The sequence below is a fragment of the Falco peregrinus genome, chromosome Z (genome assembly GCF_023634155.1).
Source record: "Falco peregrinus isolate bFalPer1 chromosome Z, bFalPer1.pri, whole genome shotgun sequence".
Lineage (NCBI taxonomy): Eukaryota > Metazoa > Chordata > Aves > Falconiformes > Falconidae > Falco > Falco peregrinus.
This window is the reverse complement of record NC_073739.1, coordinates 72,420,157-72,435,756: the sequence shown is the minus strand read 5'-3', so window position 1 is coordinate 72,435,756 and position 15,600 is coordinate 72,420,157. Positions and strand designations below refer to the sequence as shown.

General features: G+C 42.2%; 1 protein-coding gene across 3 annotated transcripts; it reads right to left on the bottom strand.

Moving 5' to 3' along the window:
• Positions 1-202: 202 nt before the first annotated feature.
• On the bottom strand, positions 203-14,307 carry AGXT2 (alanine--glyoxylate aminotransferase 2). Of its 3 annotated transcripts, XM_055790775.1 has the most exons (14): positions 14,243-14,307; positions 12,749-12,834; positions 12,145-12,329; positions 11,705-11,828; positions 10,514-10,608; positions 9,288-9,381; positions 8,108-8,201; positions 6,969-7,069; positions 5,810-5,902; positions 4,863-4,995; positions 4,101-4,189; positions 2,460-2,609; positions 2,000-2,098; positions 203-464 (listed from the first exon to the last, which is right to left on the bottom strand). In XM_055790775.1, the coding sequence occupies exons 1-14, from the start codon at positions 14,295-14,297 to the stop codon at positions 354-356; spliced, it is 1,509 nt and encodes a 502-aa protein (XP_055646750.1). In that variant the 5' UTR covers positions 14,298-14,307; the 3' UTR covers positions 203-353. The 3 variants fall into 3 exon arrangements, with proteins under 3 accessions (XP_055646750.1, XP_055646751.1, XP_055646752.1); XM_055790776.1 differs by lacking the exon at positions 5,810-5,902; XM_055790777.1 differs by lacking the exons at positions 9,288-9,381; positions 10,514-10,608.
• Between the last annotated feature and the right edge of the window lie 1,293 nt (positions 14,308-15,600).

The window sequence follows — 15,600 nt, the reverse complement described above, 5'->3', positions numbered from 1 at the left end:
GCTGGTACCAACCCCACGGGGAAGAGTCCAAACAGTGTTCCAATTTTGATATGAATTTCCGAGATGAAAAGACAGACATATGTTCACCTTTCATCTGATACCCAGTTAATCCGGTCGGGGCTTTTTATACTGATGGTAGAACAGGTGTGCAGATTAATACAGACCACCACTGTACACCTGAACTACACGGTTACAAAACTGATTAGAGCATATTCTTTATTAAACACTGATCTGTGCTCTTACAAACAAGTGTTTAATCTTCATCTTATGATTTTCTCATCCAGTGTAGACAATGCTGAGCCAGGATGGCAAGTATCAGGGGTTCTGTATGTGTCTCATGTAAGGAAACAAGCCTATTTTGCAGCTGCTCTTTCCATGTGTCTCTGTAAAGCAGTATGAAATACTTCCACAGCAAAGTCGACATCCTTTTTAGTAATGCACATAGGAGGTTTAATTCTAAATGTCTGATAGAGGGAAAAAAAAGACAAAGAAATCCTTAAAATTGTACGGAAAGGACATTGTTTCTAGCAGCCTATCTAGGTCAGCACTCACCTTCTGCCTAAAAGAATCTAACCAGAAGCATGAGAAATTGTAATGTAGGAGGAGAACAGCAGAGCAGGGACTGAGGCTTCTGATAAATGCACTCCGAAGTGGGGCAATTTTGGACTTGACTACATCCAATTCCCCACTTGACTCCTGTGACAAAGCAACTGCCTCCAAAAGAGACCTGACTAGAGCAGGTCACGCTTGCAGCTCTTACTCCAGACAGCGCTAGTGTAAAACCTTAGATGGGATTGTACTAAGAACAGAGGCATAGATGTATTTTCCTTTCTGGTAACTTTGCCACAGGGAAAAAGAAATCTCTACTGAGAGTAGCAGCCTCTTGCACTGCATCAGCTGATGTGCTGTTGTATTACAGGCTTTTTTTAAGGCTTCTAAGAGAGCGTATTATGAAAGAATCACTGAATGCCAACTTTCAGTTAGGGTATATATACTATATATATATATATATATACTATAGCTTGAATGTATGTTGATCAGGAAGGGATATATGCATAGTTTAACCTGTCAAGAAGGTAGGTCCTTACGTCCAAATGCATGATCAATATTATGATGTTTCCAAGAGTAATTATATTCCGTAAGATTCTTAATCTTTCAGTTTAAATTTTTCTGTTATCATACCACAGCAGTTGATGCAGCAAGAGTGGAATAATGGTCTTATTATTCCATGCACAGCCCCAAATGAAGTGAACACTGACACAAACAGCAGTCTTGTAAGACAGAAATTGCATTTTACCAGACTTGTGAGGTGCAGCCTGCTACCCATGTTCTGGTCTGTGACTTGCAGAAGAATCAATGAGGTGAACGATGCCATGTCCTATTTATTTTAGCCACTGTCTGTTCATCTCATGCAAAAGCTGCTTCCTCTGTGTCAGAGAGCTTCACTGACCCGACCAGCCCTCAGGCGATTCTCTGCTGTTAGCTCACTGCTGTAAGAAGGCTGGTGACCCGGCGCGCTGCGCACAGCATGCTGCATCTTCAGCTGGTGTGGACTAATGCCTATTCACGTGCGACTCTCACTTCAGTGCTGCGTTGCTGAACTTGCTGTTAACAACTCTGTTTTAATTGCCTATATAGGTAGAATGTTACCAGCTCTCCAGACTAAAAGAACTAGCAAAACCAAACTTGTTCTGTACCCACAGGTCAGGGAATAACCTGAAGAGCAGCCAAGACTTAGCAAGCCTGAATATTCTTCTAATTTACATAGGCTATAGTACATCGCTTTCCAGGGGAAGTTGTCCTTCTAAAGGAAAACTCCAAGCTTAGAGCTAGTTCAGCATACTTGAAAAGAATCAAACTGCTCCTGCCCAATTTATAAAATAAGCAAAATTTAACAGAGATAGTTCCTAGGAGTATATGTTTTCTAGTTTATTTACTAAACTGAAGTTAACTCGGACAGGAAATAAATACAGTTTATGTATAACCAGAGGTTTGGTACCTGACTGTACAGTCCTCCTCTGCCGATCAGAACTCCCATGTCTTTACAGTCCTCCCAGATCTGATCAATTTCTTCAGCTGGAAGAGGGTGGCGACTGTCCTAAGGGAAGCAAACATCACATTTCACTTGGATACGCTAAATTAGTTCTATGAAAAACATGTATATTCCAGTCTCTCCAATAAATCTTACCCCCATCTCTGGCTGAAAGCATTAACTGAATAATTCACCTGCTTTCTAAGATGGCTTTATACAGTTAAGGTACCCAAGTCACTGCTTACTCAAAACTTGTGAAATATTTGAAATGCTGGAACGTTCTGGCTCATTTTTAGCCACAGCAGTGTTTTGTCACTTCACTAGCTGTTTTTTAATAGAAAATCTTCCCATTATTTCAACTGAAATAAAATGAGATAAAACTTTTGATGGCACTGTAAATTGAAAGGAATATAAGTAAATCACTAACCTTATCTGTCACCATTTCTACTCCAATCATAAGTCCCTTGCCACGGACATCTCCAACAATCTCAAATTTATCCCGTAATTTAGCCAACTCGAGCAGCATGTATGTTCCCACATCCTCACTGTTTTTTTGTAGACCATCTTCTTCAATAGCCTGTTTAAAATGATGTACTATGTGTTGCAGGAAAAGCTTCCAATACAGTTAATCCATATTCAGCTTCATTACATGTTTATTTCACTTCCTTGCAGACTGTGTTCCTTCACCACTATGGTTCTTACATTTTTCTTCTCTTACAGTCCTCTTAACGGTATCACAGTACAATTGAACATAGTATTTCGACGTTGCTGTGGTGTTTTTCACATTTTCCTTATTACTCCATAAACGTAATCCAGTAATTCACACTCACATATAGTCATAACTGAAAAATACCTGACCACAAGCATTATTTTCAAAATCTTACCAGAAATATTTTAATTCTTTCTCGGTATCACGAGAAGGACATAATTTGACAAGGCATACCTACGTATACTAGGCAGCCTTTTTGGGAACAACTTGAGTGTTTTAATTAGATTAATCAACACCATGCTTTTTAATCACAATCTTTTTTTTGTTACTTAACCTACTCTCCTTAATATAGTTCTGACATGCAGCCAGACTGACACTGACACGCACAAACCATTTTATGAAATTAGTATCTAACGTAAGAAAATTGACATGAAAAAAACAAAAAATACAATTGCAGTAGTTAAAGTGGGTGTTTCTCCTTTTTCTTTTCTTTTAACTCAATTTTTTTTCTTCCTGACTCTGACAACCTCCTTCGACTTAACTTCAGATCCAGGCTCCAAGTTACTCCACAGCCAAAGAAACCCAAAACATGGGTTCAGGCCTTCTTATTTGCAACTGTTTTTTCAAAATCAGTTATGTGATCAGCCATTTTACAGAACAGTTTTTAAAAAGCCCCAAAACACTCAGGAAAGTAACAGGAATAGAAAAAGTATCTGCTGTAATAAAGTGAGATTCAAGGACAAATGATCTGTATATGGTAAAGACTAATTAAATGGTGACCTACTGCCCACGGACTGATTTTCTGCTGGCTATTAAGTGAAATATATTGCAAATTTTTCTATTGTCTTTGTCATGAGGCATTTTTTTTTTAAAGGAATTCTGACCTTAAACATTTTTAACTATCTGGCTGTTAAGGGTTTTTAGGTATAAGGTAAAAGCTGTGGAGGTAAAACAATTTTGTTAAGCACATATGCCAGAGAATAAATGTGGTTTAGCTGAGGATTTGCATAGTCCTATGACAAAGTTAGCTAAGGCTTTTGAGAAAATGCTTTCCTACATTTCTATTAATAAAGCAAAGAACATAAGGGACAAAATGAAAGATGATTCTGAAAACATGATTAGAGGACTCCTATTCTTGCTAGAGGGATGCAAATTTTGCAATGGAACTAATCAGGAGTTTTTCCTATACATGGGGCACATTGGCCATTTATGCACAATACCTGCATATGTTTATGTGTTTCATACAGTTTAAAAAATTGACCACGTATAACTTTATAGTAAAAATAAATGTAAACATTTCTCATCTTTTCTTACAAGAAAAACTGTGAGATATATAAATTTATACAACGTTCACCCTACATCAAGAACCGCAGCTCCGACTACGCAGGCCAAAGGGCTTCCTCCAAATGTATTAAAGTGAAGGTTTTGAGCCAAGGAACTTGCAATCTCTAAAAGAAAAAGAACAACACTGATTACTCTTACAGGTGCCTTATGTTTGGTAACAGTACTTATCTGCTTTAACTTAACTGTTAAGTTAAATTTGCTGTGCTTTAACACTGATTCTGCTGGAGACAATGCCATAGGAAGGTTTTTTTCCCCCCTGCAATTAGTCTGTGCAAAATATTACTATTTCCAAAACCTATACTTTTAGCATCTGCTAGACAACAGACTTTTTTTAAAAAAGTCACACTTCTTACATATGCTGTTGTCCCCTTAAACAGCCTTCTACAAGTTTTCTTCACTAGATTCAGCCAGTCATTTGTATGAATCAAGTAGTTGGCTAACATGCTGCCTTATGTGTTTCAGTACATCGATTAGTGAAACAGTGAATTCAGTGAGAATTTGCAGGATCTATTACCAGCTCTACCAATGACTCACAAGGTCATCCCTGCTTCAGTTATACAACTGACCCCATTTAAATAACACTTTGCACTGGTATAGCACAGCACTTAGGAAAACAAGTGAGTAATAAGAACCCAATTCATTTGTCAAAAGAGATTGAGACAAAGATTATTAATAAAGCTCAGCTGTTTGAACACACATCTCTCCAGTAAGTAATTACTGTATCGTGCATTTTGTAATTGCTCTGTTGTAACTCTTAGCAGAACAGAACACTTGTACCTTTTGTTGTAACAACAGCTGCCATTGGAAAGCCATTACCAATTCCTTTTGCCAAAGTAACAATGTCAGGGACTACATCATGTGTCTGAAACCCCCAGAAATGGCTGCCTGTCCGTCCAAACCCTGTCTGTACCTTTCAAAAGAAAAATCCATGAAAACGACCATCACTTTCTCACATTTTACAACATGGTTTCTTTTTCTTGTCTTTCTGTTGTTACTGATTTGCACTGAACTGCAACTACATCTAGAATCAACTTATATTAGGACCCTTATTCAGACAGCTTTGCAAAATACTGTTTATTGTAACGGGGTTTTTCCTGTATGAAGAAGACGACATGTCACCATGTCTTAGGCATGGCGAGATGCACAAATGAGCTGCAACTTCCATTTCAAAACAGAGAGGAAATGCAGTTGCTTATCACATTTCCAATGCAACCCCACAATCGCTGATTTCTACTGCTGCAATGCTTGAGGTACTATCACCATCACTTTGAAGTGTTTGCTACTATTTCAAAATAGCTTTAGCTAAGCAGGTACTATTTCTAAAATGTATTTGCAGAGGTACAGCGATCAACTCCCTTCTAGAGCTTATGTATGCCAACACCACTCATAACAGGAAATGTTACTGTGACAAACCTCACATCACAGCTGACGTTTATTAGCTGCATATTTGTGTAAATTTACTGGTCCCAAAAGGTAAGGACTGAAGTCTGCTACTAACATTACTTGCATCTAAAATCAGAATACCACATAGCAGAATAAAGGCAGTAAAAACCGGGAGGCTCCTACACTTGAAAAGATACACTGTGTTAAACTTAAGCTATTAAGTGTGTAGCATTTCATTTAGATTATTTCCAGGCTCCCAGTCTGCCTTCACTTGGATTCTTTTAAGATGACTTTCAGAGGTACCCAAACTCTAGAGCTCTTACGTAAAAAACCCAACTCACTTCATCTGAAATACAAATGCCCCCTCTTTCCCGTACTAGCTGGTAAGCTTCCTGTAAGAAACTTCTTGGATACTGAACAGCTCCATTAACACCCTGCCAAGACAAGAAAGACAATGTCTTCAGGAACAGAGAAGGAAACAGGAGTTCCACTGTGTGACTATCCTACAATAAGAAAAAAAGTAGCAGCAGCCCTCAGGTAACAGCAAGACTGTTGTCTCAAGTTTCTGGCATCAGCACTGGAACTGCTTCAGAAAGTTCCTGCTCAGGTCACTCATTCCCATTCCACAGCGCAGTTTGCTGTTCCGTTAGTTGTGCTGGTATAAATGTCAGGCCATACTGTGCCATCACTGTAAGACAGAGTTGATTAAGGACAAACTGCCAAAACAAGTACCTTGAAAACCTACACACTAAGAAACCCAGAAACTGTGATCAACAAAGTTAACAAGAGAATTCACACCCCTTCTTTGGTTAATTTGTTTAAAATGTTTGTTTCCTCAATTTCTGTTCACCTTGCCAGTTTTCATTTGCATCAGAAATTCCACTCTACACCTGGACTGCAATGGCTTCTTAGACTTACGTATGTAAAAGCTTAGAAGATAGCAAAACCAGAAAACAGCTCCAATATTCTCTGTGGTCACAATCCTCACTTTTTTTCTTGCCTTTTTTGTTCCTGGGATATATTCTCCATTCTTCCTATTTAAGACCCACATACACAGCAGTTCTGAAACTACAGTGAAGCACCAACAAAATGACTCCTGTGGCCACCACTTGCTGGAGAGCTCCTAAAAATATAGTGGACAACATGGCTGGGAAGAGGTGGAAGGGGGATTGAGTTATGGTTTACAGAAACAGTAAAGAGAAAAGCAGTATGAAATTTGGAAGAAGGTATTAGAAACTAAACAACATGCAGAAGAAATGTGTATGTTTAATCATAATTCTGTTTAACTTCACAAGCAAAATTCCAGCTCCATTGAAATCAGTGACAAAAGCTGAAATTTGAAGACTGCATCCATTCTTTCAGATACAGAAGGTGTTTAAGGCATCACCAAAAAAATAATAAAAATCAGAAGTCTATGTTTAGGATGTAGCTAAAGAATATCAGATTTGAGTGTTTCACCCTATTTGTGCTATCACAATTCAGAAGTGGCAAACTACCTACTTGAATTGGTTCAGCGATGAATCCAGCTATTGTCTTTGGCACGCAGGTATTCAGAGTATCCTTGAACTGTTCAATGTACTGGTTGTTTGCATGACATACACCTGTTTACAGGGGAAACAGTTTAAAATAAATTTACTTAAAATTACACAAAGTTAGCTTCAAAACATGAAATGACACATCTAAGCACCAAGTATTATCTGACTGCATGATAAATACCACCTTTCAAATACACAATAAAAGGCTAAACATTAAAGGAGAGTGTCCCTTACTTTCTCTTAAACTATTTACACTAAGGAACGCCAGTTCCAAAACAGCAAGGCAAAGCTACCAGACAGTGTTACACATTATACAGGTCAGGAAGCTGTAACTCTGGGGAAGCGTTTGTGTATCACCTACATCAGCCGAAAGAGTAAACAGACATTTTCTCAAGGGTTAATAAACATCAGCATAAGACGTAAGGAATCATCAGGTTAGTGCAGGTATGAGGATTCTGGAGGATACAGCTGCCTATCAGTCTATACTGAAATAAAGAACAGAGCAATTAGTACACCTAATGTTCCCACTCACTACGGAGGGCAAAGCTAAAAGAAAACCTGTGATGTATGCATGTGAACTGAAATACTAAAGAATGCTTGTTGAAACAGTGGAAAAAAATTACTGTCATGGCTGTTAATGAGAGCAGCAGAGAAGTTTTCACATTGTGCTGCGCATGGTATGTTTTGCCTCATTTAAGATTTTCCGCCTATCACTGGCTTCAGGTTGTCCTTACTATTCATATTACTCCAAAACAAACTCTGGAGAGCTGTCAAAACTTCAGAAACAGCAGAAAACAGCAATGAACATTTCTGTTCTTCCAGATGTGCTAAAACTGAGTTCCACAGCTTCCACAGTTGATCATGACAAATGCTGGAAAAAGGTTGGGATTTTAAGAAATCTGACAATATGATGTGGGTGTCACCTGCCCCAAATTTTTCTCTGTGGAAAGCAGGTGCCTGAGATTCTCTGCAATATTTTCTTTGGTTGCCCTTGCAAATCCTAACTAGAGGTCTACCTTTCTTGAGGAGATAAACATAACCTATTTCCATAGCTCTCTAGTATTCTCTAATCTAAAAGCCAAATATTTTTTGCCATTGACCAACCTTCTGAACAGCTGCATTTTCGAACAGTTTGCACTGGAGAATCTCTACAATGGCTGCCTCCCCATATGCCACGAAACACATCTGGTAACATTGTCTGTCAAGCATAAGAGAAATAGCTATGGATTTGATGACACCTTTCTAAGAGATGTTTTGATCATACTTAGGGATGACAAATCAAAAAACCTAAAAAGCATCTGTTAAGAGTCAAAGGACATACCTAGTTCAAGCAATTTCTCTGAAGAACACTTGTGGAATCACACCAAACTTCCCTCCCAATAAATGGTAGAACAGAGACAGTTTTGGAACCAACAAGTTTAGACTACTCCAGCAATAGTCACTTGGCTGATTTCCTTTGTGTTGTTCTTTAAATTAGTCAGCACTTTTGGTTATCTAAGATTCATAGCAACATTTTTAGAGTTGCTGGTAGTACTTCAATAATCCAATGTATGATAAAAATCTGCAGAATACAGGGAGGCAGGCAGGTCTGTTACAGTAATTACAAGCTGGAACTTTGGAACTCCAGCCTTCTAATCCTAACTGCTGATCAACTACTACATGACCTCATTCACTGAGCCAGGCTGAGAGGCTGCTATAAAGGAGCCTTCCTATAGCTCAGCCACAGCACTGGCTATCATCAGTACAGATCAGAGCAGCCAAAGCCATCTTCTAGCAGACAGGAAATCATTCCCATCTGTTCAAAGGCAGGGAGATAACGTGTTGCCATCTATCCCCAGTGGATCTCCTTAACAGATATGTCTCCTGTTTTGTGTAAATGGGGGCCACCACAGGGTTTTGGTTTCTTTCATTCCAGGGGAGGATCTGCTTCAGACCAGCTGAAAGCAGCTTTGCACAAATTTGCCAAAAGAATTTGAGAAAGGGGTTCCAAGCGTTATTATTTTGCACCTTTCATAGACTTCCATGCAAGCACCATGCATGACTACAGAACTGTAAATCATGACCATGCATGTTATGGCTGTCCTGACTCTAAATTAGCAGAAGTGACTACATGGAGAAGGAAAGGGGACTCTGGTTCTTGTGCTTACACAGCAGGAACAACTACACTGCAGTTTAGTTAGTGAACCATAAAGTGCTTTGAGGACAGAAAACATACTAATTGTTGAAATATTCAAAGAAACTGTTTGTTACCCAGATGATTTAAAAAAAATAATAAAAATCTCACTGTTGAACAGCCAAAGCCATTGGCAACACCATGCTTATAAAGACCAATAGATGTCAATCCCAGCGTGTAAGGGCTGCCTCCATGGTATGCTCCTCTGTACAAACAAAGCAAGCACATGAACACCACTCATTTCCAAGAAGAGACTGTAGCAATATTAGTTCTGACAAGGCGTGCTTCTGAGCTACAAATTATTGGGGAAAATTTGCATGGTTACACTAAACCCAAGAAGATTCCTACTGCCATTTTTTGCTCTGGTTCTGGAAGATCCAAGACTGCCCATCTGTACTGGTTTCCCAAAATTTCAAATGTTAAAATCATTAGGTAATGTTTGCAAGGAGAAGAGAACAATGACTGGAACCAACAGCAGTTCAGACAGTGCCTCAAAAAGTTCTGCTGTAGCACCTGAGCCCTACAGGGCAAACATCTCTGTTCTTTGAATCTTGGGAACTGCTGCTCTCTCCAACAGATGCTGCCAGTCATTGAACTACATGCTGGTTTGATGCCAGTTCTATACAGAAATTAAAAGTTCATTAATGAGAATATACAAACAAGTTGGGTACCCAATGTTCTGTGGAACAGAGTAACATAAAAATACAGCTCTTCATAACGAGGCCTTTTATTCTAATATTTGAGGCCACCTGGGATGCAGAGTAAAGAGAGCTGCTTACACTGTCCTTATACAGCACTCACCCCTGCACCACCTCTGTTCTTAGGCCAGAAGAGCTGTCTGTGTACCTGTGAAGTGAACTATGGTTCAGGGATCTGGCAGAAAAACAAGGCAACAGAACAAACTCATCAAAACAAATTCTTCCACCAGGTTAGCCTTCAGCCAGAGCCATGGTTCACCGCACCAGTATTCCAGAGGTAGCTCTGTACCCTCACAAACAGGGGCACCACAGATATAGAACAACAGAAGAAACTAGGAGTTGCTGAAGTCCGTTCTGCCCATGAATGAAGGTCCACCAAAGCACACCCTGAACACAGAGACCAGACCTTTTTCTAAGTAAAAAATGCAAAAACTGCAGGTTGTGTTTTGTATGCAACCTAGTCCTAATATATGTATCAAGTCTTCAACTTCTGTTTTACTCTGCTTTGCATATAAAATAATTTTATAGCATTCTCCTCAGCAGAACTGGCGTTAAAGAGTCCTCTCTTTTTTCTTGGTTTAGGCATATAGACACTGATCACATACACAAATAAGTTTTGTAAAGATCTATCACCATTACCTGAAAGAGATGATGTCGAAGTTACGAGTATATAGCCTTGCCATGAACATAGCCAAATCATTGGCTTCTGACCCACAGTTGGTTAGATAAACCACCTACAGGAGAATGCTTAGGATCAGCACAGTGCACAACCTTCTTGTTTGGCATCAGAGCATGTAACTTGTTAACATTATGAGCTATAACCCATCACTACCACAAGGTGACTTCACCGCAATAAACTTAGTGTTGCCTATACAGTATAGATGAGAACTAAGATCAAGCTGATCTACTCAGTGGGAGTACAGAAAATCTGTAACATTGAGTTGGAGCCTTCAGGTTTTCCTAAGATGGAACAGTGATTCAAATAAAAATGAAAGCATCTGGGTCAAACTGGGCAGGACTGAATAGAAATAACCTTAACACAGATAAAAAGGGCTGTACAGTGTCCCTGCATGCTAGTTACTAGGAGTGACATACACAGACACAACTGTGGAACAGAAGCGGTAAGCAGAGTTTGCTTACTGGGAGCAGATGATGATTAAGAGGATATCCTGAATACAAGTTTTCAGATTTGAAAACAGCTCAAATTCTACTGTCAATGCTTTTAAAGTTCATTTTCAGAAGTGACTGAGATTCTCCACTGCTTAAACTACGCAGCTGCTTTACATTTTAATTTTATTTTTAACTCTCCTTCCATTTTTAAGATTACGATAGCTTCATACTCTTCTAGTAGCCCAATTCTATCACCATTATTTTACCTGAAAGCAAAACAAATATCTTTTCTTCCTGTTTCTGAGCATACAAAACATGATATTTATGTGGTTTATTTATTTAAATGCCATTAAAGCTCACTACAGAAAGTACTGTCAAATAATTTTCACTGTGAGTTTTCATGAGATCAAGCAAATCAAAGTTGGCTACGTGTAAGAACAGTCAACATCTTAGTTCCCTCAGTAATTATTAAGCTGCCAATGCTGCCCCTTCACAGTGACAACTGGAGGGAGAGAACAAACAGAACTTGGGCTTGGGATATTATGGTTGTCTACATCTGGGTCGAAAGAAAAGGCCCTGAGGGTCATTATATTCTCTTTATCGGACAATTTGTAGTCCCCATACACGTCTTTTCTCCATACATATTGTGGCTCTCATTTGTTTATTTAATAAATAAAGACACCCCCTTCACCAGCCCCGCTCCTGAAAGAAGCAAAGTACCTTAAGTGGATCTGGGAAAAGAGAAGTTAGCTTTTCAGCATACTCCTGGATTGCTGGGTGCATGTAGATATTAGTGGTGTGCCACAGGCGAGCAAGCTGTTTCTGGGTAGCCATAGTTACTTTCCTGCACATAGCACAAGAAGAAACACAGGGATTCAATTCTACACAGGTGTGCATTCATACATGCACACACCTATCCATTATTAATCCTGAAAATGCAGACACTGCACCATTCGCCAGACGGATGAACAAGTAGACAAAACTAATGAATTCTTCAAAACACTGTGGCAACTGACCTTAATATAAGTGATACATGACAATTCAATGAATTATATTTTGGTCTTAAGCTCAGTGTCACAGACTAATGAAGAACAAAACCAAACCAACATAGGTATCGCTTCCTGTATTTTATAGCATAAATCAAATAGTAACACACTTACGGGTGACAATGACCAACACTGACAGTGACAATTCCAGCAAAGAGATCAAGGTATCTCCGTCCTTCATAATCAAACAACCACTGCATATGTCCTTGGTGCAGCAACAATGGCTTCTTGTAATACGTTCGCAGTGAAGGAGAAATATTCTTTTCACGAATCTTCCGCATACGTTCGTATGGATAGGACTGAGCGGAATAAAAGTCAGTATCCGTTTATGCTTTCTAAAGATCCAGACTAATGGAGCTGTAGTGGATCACAAAGATTACACAGTTGCCTACAGTGGCTGTTCACAGAACTAAGATTTTAAGAAATTCTGGCACGCAGAAGGTTCTACAAACCTCTGAAACTCAGTCTTTGAAGTAAGTCTGCTGTTCTGCACTTACCTCTTCCTTAAAAGTTTTTCAAATCAACAATGTAGCCATAAGTTTCACTACTGTCACACTGGTACATCTGGAGGTTATACCCTGGTTGTAACAGAATTGGTGTTTGCCCAAACAAGCAAATTTTATAATAATATTTAATGCACTATTTATTGCAGATCAGCCTATCACTCAAATCTAATAATGCAGTCTTACTTAAATCCAGCGCAGTATGTATGACTTACTTTGTATTTTTCAGGTACAAAATCGCAAGGAGGCATCTTTGCTTGTGGGGAGACAGAGCTTTTCCATTTCTGCTGCCTAAAGGCAACTACAAAATAGTAAAAGAATTATCGAACACTTATCAAAGTGCACATATGAAAGAGTTTCTCAATAAACGTGTTCAGAAAACATGACAGCTATGGTCAAAACAAGCTTTGGTTGGTTGGTTGTTTTTTTCTTGTCTGAGGGATTTTCTTAGAGGGTAAACAATAATTAACATCTTTGTGAAGGCAAAATATATGTAGATTTAAAAAAAAGGCACTTCTCTTATTCACTAAAACTCAGTTTTCAGTTTCATGTGGACTTTAATCTTGACAGAAAGAGACTTAAAAAAAAATAAAATCAGTTTTAATAGAAATTCTTTTCTGGGAGCAGCAAGAGCAGGAATCCTCTACAAGGGTGTAAGCCAGGAGCCCAGGGTGACCACCACTCTGGTGGTGCTCGCCGGCAGCAGAGTACAGTCCCTACAGACCCAAACCAAGTGAGCAAAGCAAGGTCCACTGAGAGTGCCCCACGTCAGTGGAGGAGATGATCAGGTCCAGGGTCCACCCAGGGGGTCCAGTCAGGGAGCAGCAGCAGATGGGGCCAGAGACAAGGCTGTAATTCAGGTCCAAAGTCCACGCAGGAGACTGGGTCAGAAGCTGGACTGGTGGCGCAGCTGCCCCTCATGGCACAGCTGGGCCAGGGGCTGGAGGCTCAGGGCTGCGCTGACACAGGGCTCCAGGGCTGCAGGCCTGTGCCCGGGGAGGCTGCTCAGGTGTGCTCGGGGCCCTGGCAGCTCCCACCGCCACCTGTCCTGTCTCCAGAATCCTACAAACATCCCGCTGTCCCACCTTTCATTTAACTGGAGGTGTGATTAAGCAGGTATCAAACAAAATTACCGTTTAAACACACTCTCTTTCTGCATCCCTAACATCTCTACCGAGAATGACAGATTTCTTTTTTCAATGTCTTAAGGTTTTAAACAATTTCTAAAACACGTTAAAATATAAATGAATGAAGAATAAAGTTTCCTGAAATAAATGAGACAGACTCACTTCCCTTACAACCACTTTCAGCACTAACGAATTAATCATCTGCAGTGTCCGGTCCCAAGAAATAAACTAAGACGTTAGTAAGTGAGAGAAGTTCTGCCTTCGGACCTACAGTTACACCGAAAGGGCTTCTGCCCGCCCCCCCGCCATGTACAAACATGGCTCTGCAGTCAATCCCCCGCTTTCCCCGGGGGCTACAGGGAGGCATGCCGACCCCCGCCAGGCCTCCCCCGGCCCGCCCAGGGCTCCGCGCACAGCAGCAGACCCGGAGGGCGAGCCCCCGCCCCCCCGGCCGCAAGAGCCACCGTAGCGCCTCACGGCCCCGCGGAGCGGCTGCCCCCCCTCGCCGGGCCGCGGCTGCCCCCCCCCGCCGGGCCGCGGCCGCCCGAGCCGCCTCCCCCCGGCCGCGCCGACCCCCCTTACCGCCGCCCAGCCGGCGCCCGCAGCCCCGCAGCAGCGGCCCGAGGCCCCCCGCCATGCCGCCCGCTCCCGGGGCAGCATCGCCCCCGCGCCTCGCCCCGCCCCTCGGGGGCCGGCCCCGCGTGCCGCCGGGCGCTGCCGTTACCGCGGCCTCGCGGGCGGCCGTTGCCGTTCGCTTTGGTGTAAACTCGGTTCGGTCCCACCCTGAGGCATTTTCTGGAAAAGCTGCTGCGGCGGCTGGCAGCGAGGGGCGCGTTGTACCCTACCGAGCAGCCATGTCCGTGGGGGCGCCGGCGCCCCCTTCACGGCCGGCCCCCCCCCTCACGGCTGGGCCCCCCCTCACGGCCGGGCCCCCCTTCACGGCCGGGCCCCCCCTCACGGCCGGGCCCCCCCTCACGGCCGGGCCCCCCTCACCGCCGGGCCCCCTCACCGCAGGGCTCCCCTCACCGCTGCCCCCCCCCTCACCGCCGGGCCCCCTCATCACAGGGCCCCCTCACTGCTGGGCCCCCCCCCCCTCACCACAGGCCCCCCACACACACACTGCCGCCCCCCCCTCACTGCCGGGCTGCCCCTCACTGCCGGGCCCGCTCACCGCAGGACCCCCCCTCACCGCAGGGTCCCCCTGGGGGCAGTGAGTGTGGGGCACGCCAGCAATACAACGGCTCGTCAAGGGAAAAAACCCCCAAAATAACCGAAACAGAAGGAGGTTTTATCTTTAAATGCAGCCAGATGGTTAGGGAGAAACTGAAAAATGTGAGGGGTATAATTGATGACCCATTTCTTCCCCTTTGTTTTTCTTTATTTTTTCCCTTCCTTAGCAAAGAGTACTAGCACAACCTCCTACAAGGGTGGGAAGAGCGGGAAGCTGTGTTGCCTTCCTCCATGACCCTCCAGAAGTTCCCCATAATACTAAAAACAGATGTGTGATGGTGTTCCCTAGGACAGTAATGGGCATACACCTAACTAGATGCAATTGCCAGTGAAAGGTATTTCACAATGGTCCTGGTGACCCTAGCTGTTTCCTAAGGCAGAAGGCTGGCGATGTCACCCACCCTGAGGGGCAGCCCCAGTTTTGCAGCAAAACTGCCTGATCCTGATGCAATGCCTCAGAGATTTGTACTTTCTGCTAGCTAACCACCACAGTGCTTGCATGCTTTAGGAGTCCCAAATGCTCAACCTTTCTCAATCAAACTTTACTTTTTCTAACTTGAAATTCTGAATTTCAGTGATGAAGATAATTTTCATCAACACAAAGATCCATAAAGAAGCGTGACTACAGCAGTTGTGACCTGGTGCATGAGCCATCAGTGCTAATTGGTTCAATTGCGCAGTGCATGCAAAATGCATTAAACACATCTGTC

What these genes read in the sequence shown, in the direction of transcription:
- AGXT2 (XM_055790775.1), bottom strand. Translation starts at nt 14,297, where the DNA reads ATGGCGGGGGGCCTCGGGCCGCTGCTGCGGGGCTGCGGGCGCCGGCTG. An exon ending in CGGGCGCCGGCTGGGCGGCG is followed by an intron (nt 12,835 to 14,242) that starts GTAAGGGGGGTC and finishes ACTATTTTGTAG; the next exon opens with TTGCCTTTAGGCAGCAGAAA. An exon ending in TCGGAGCTGCGGTTCTTGAT is followed by an intron (nt 2,610 to 4,100) that starts GTAGGGTGAACG and finishes CATTTTAAACAG; the next exon opens with GCTATTGAAGAAGATGGTCT.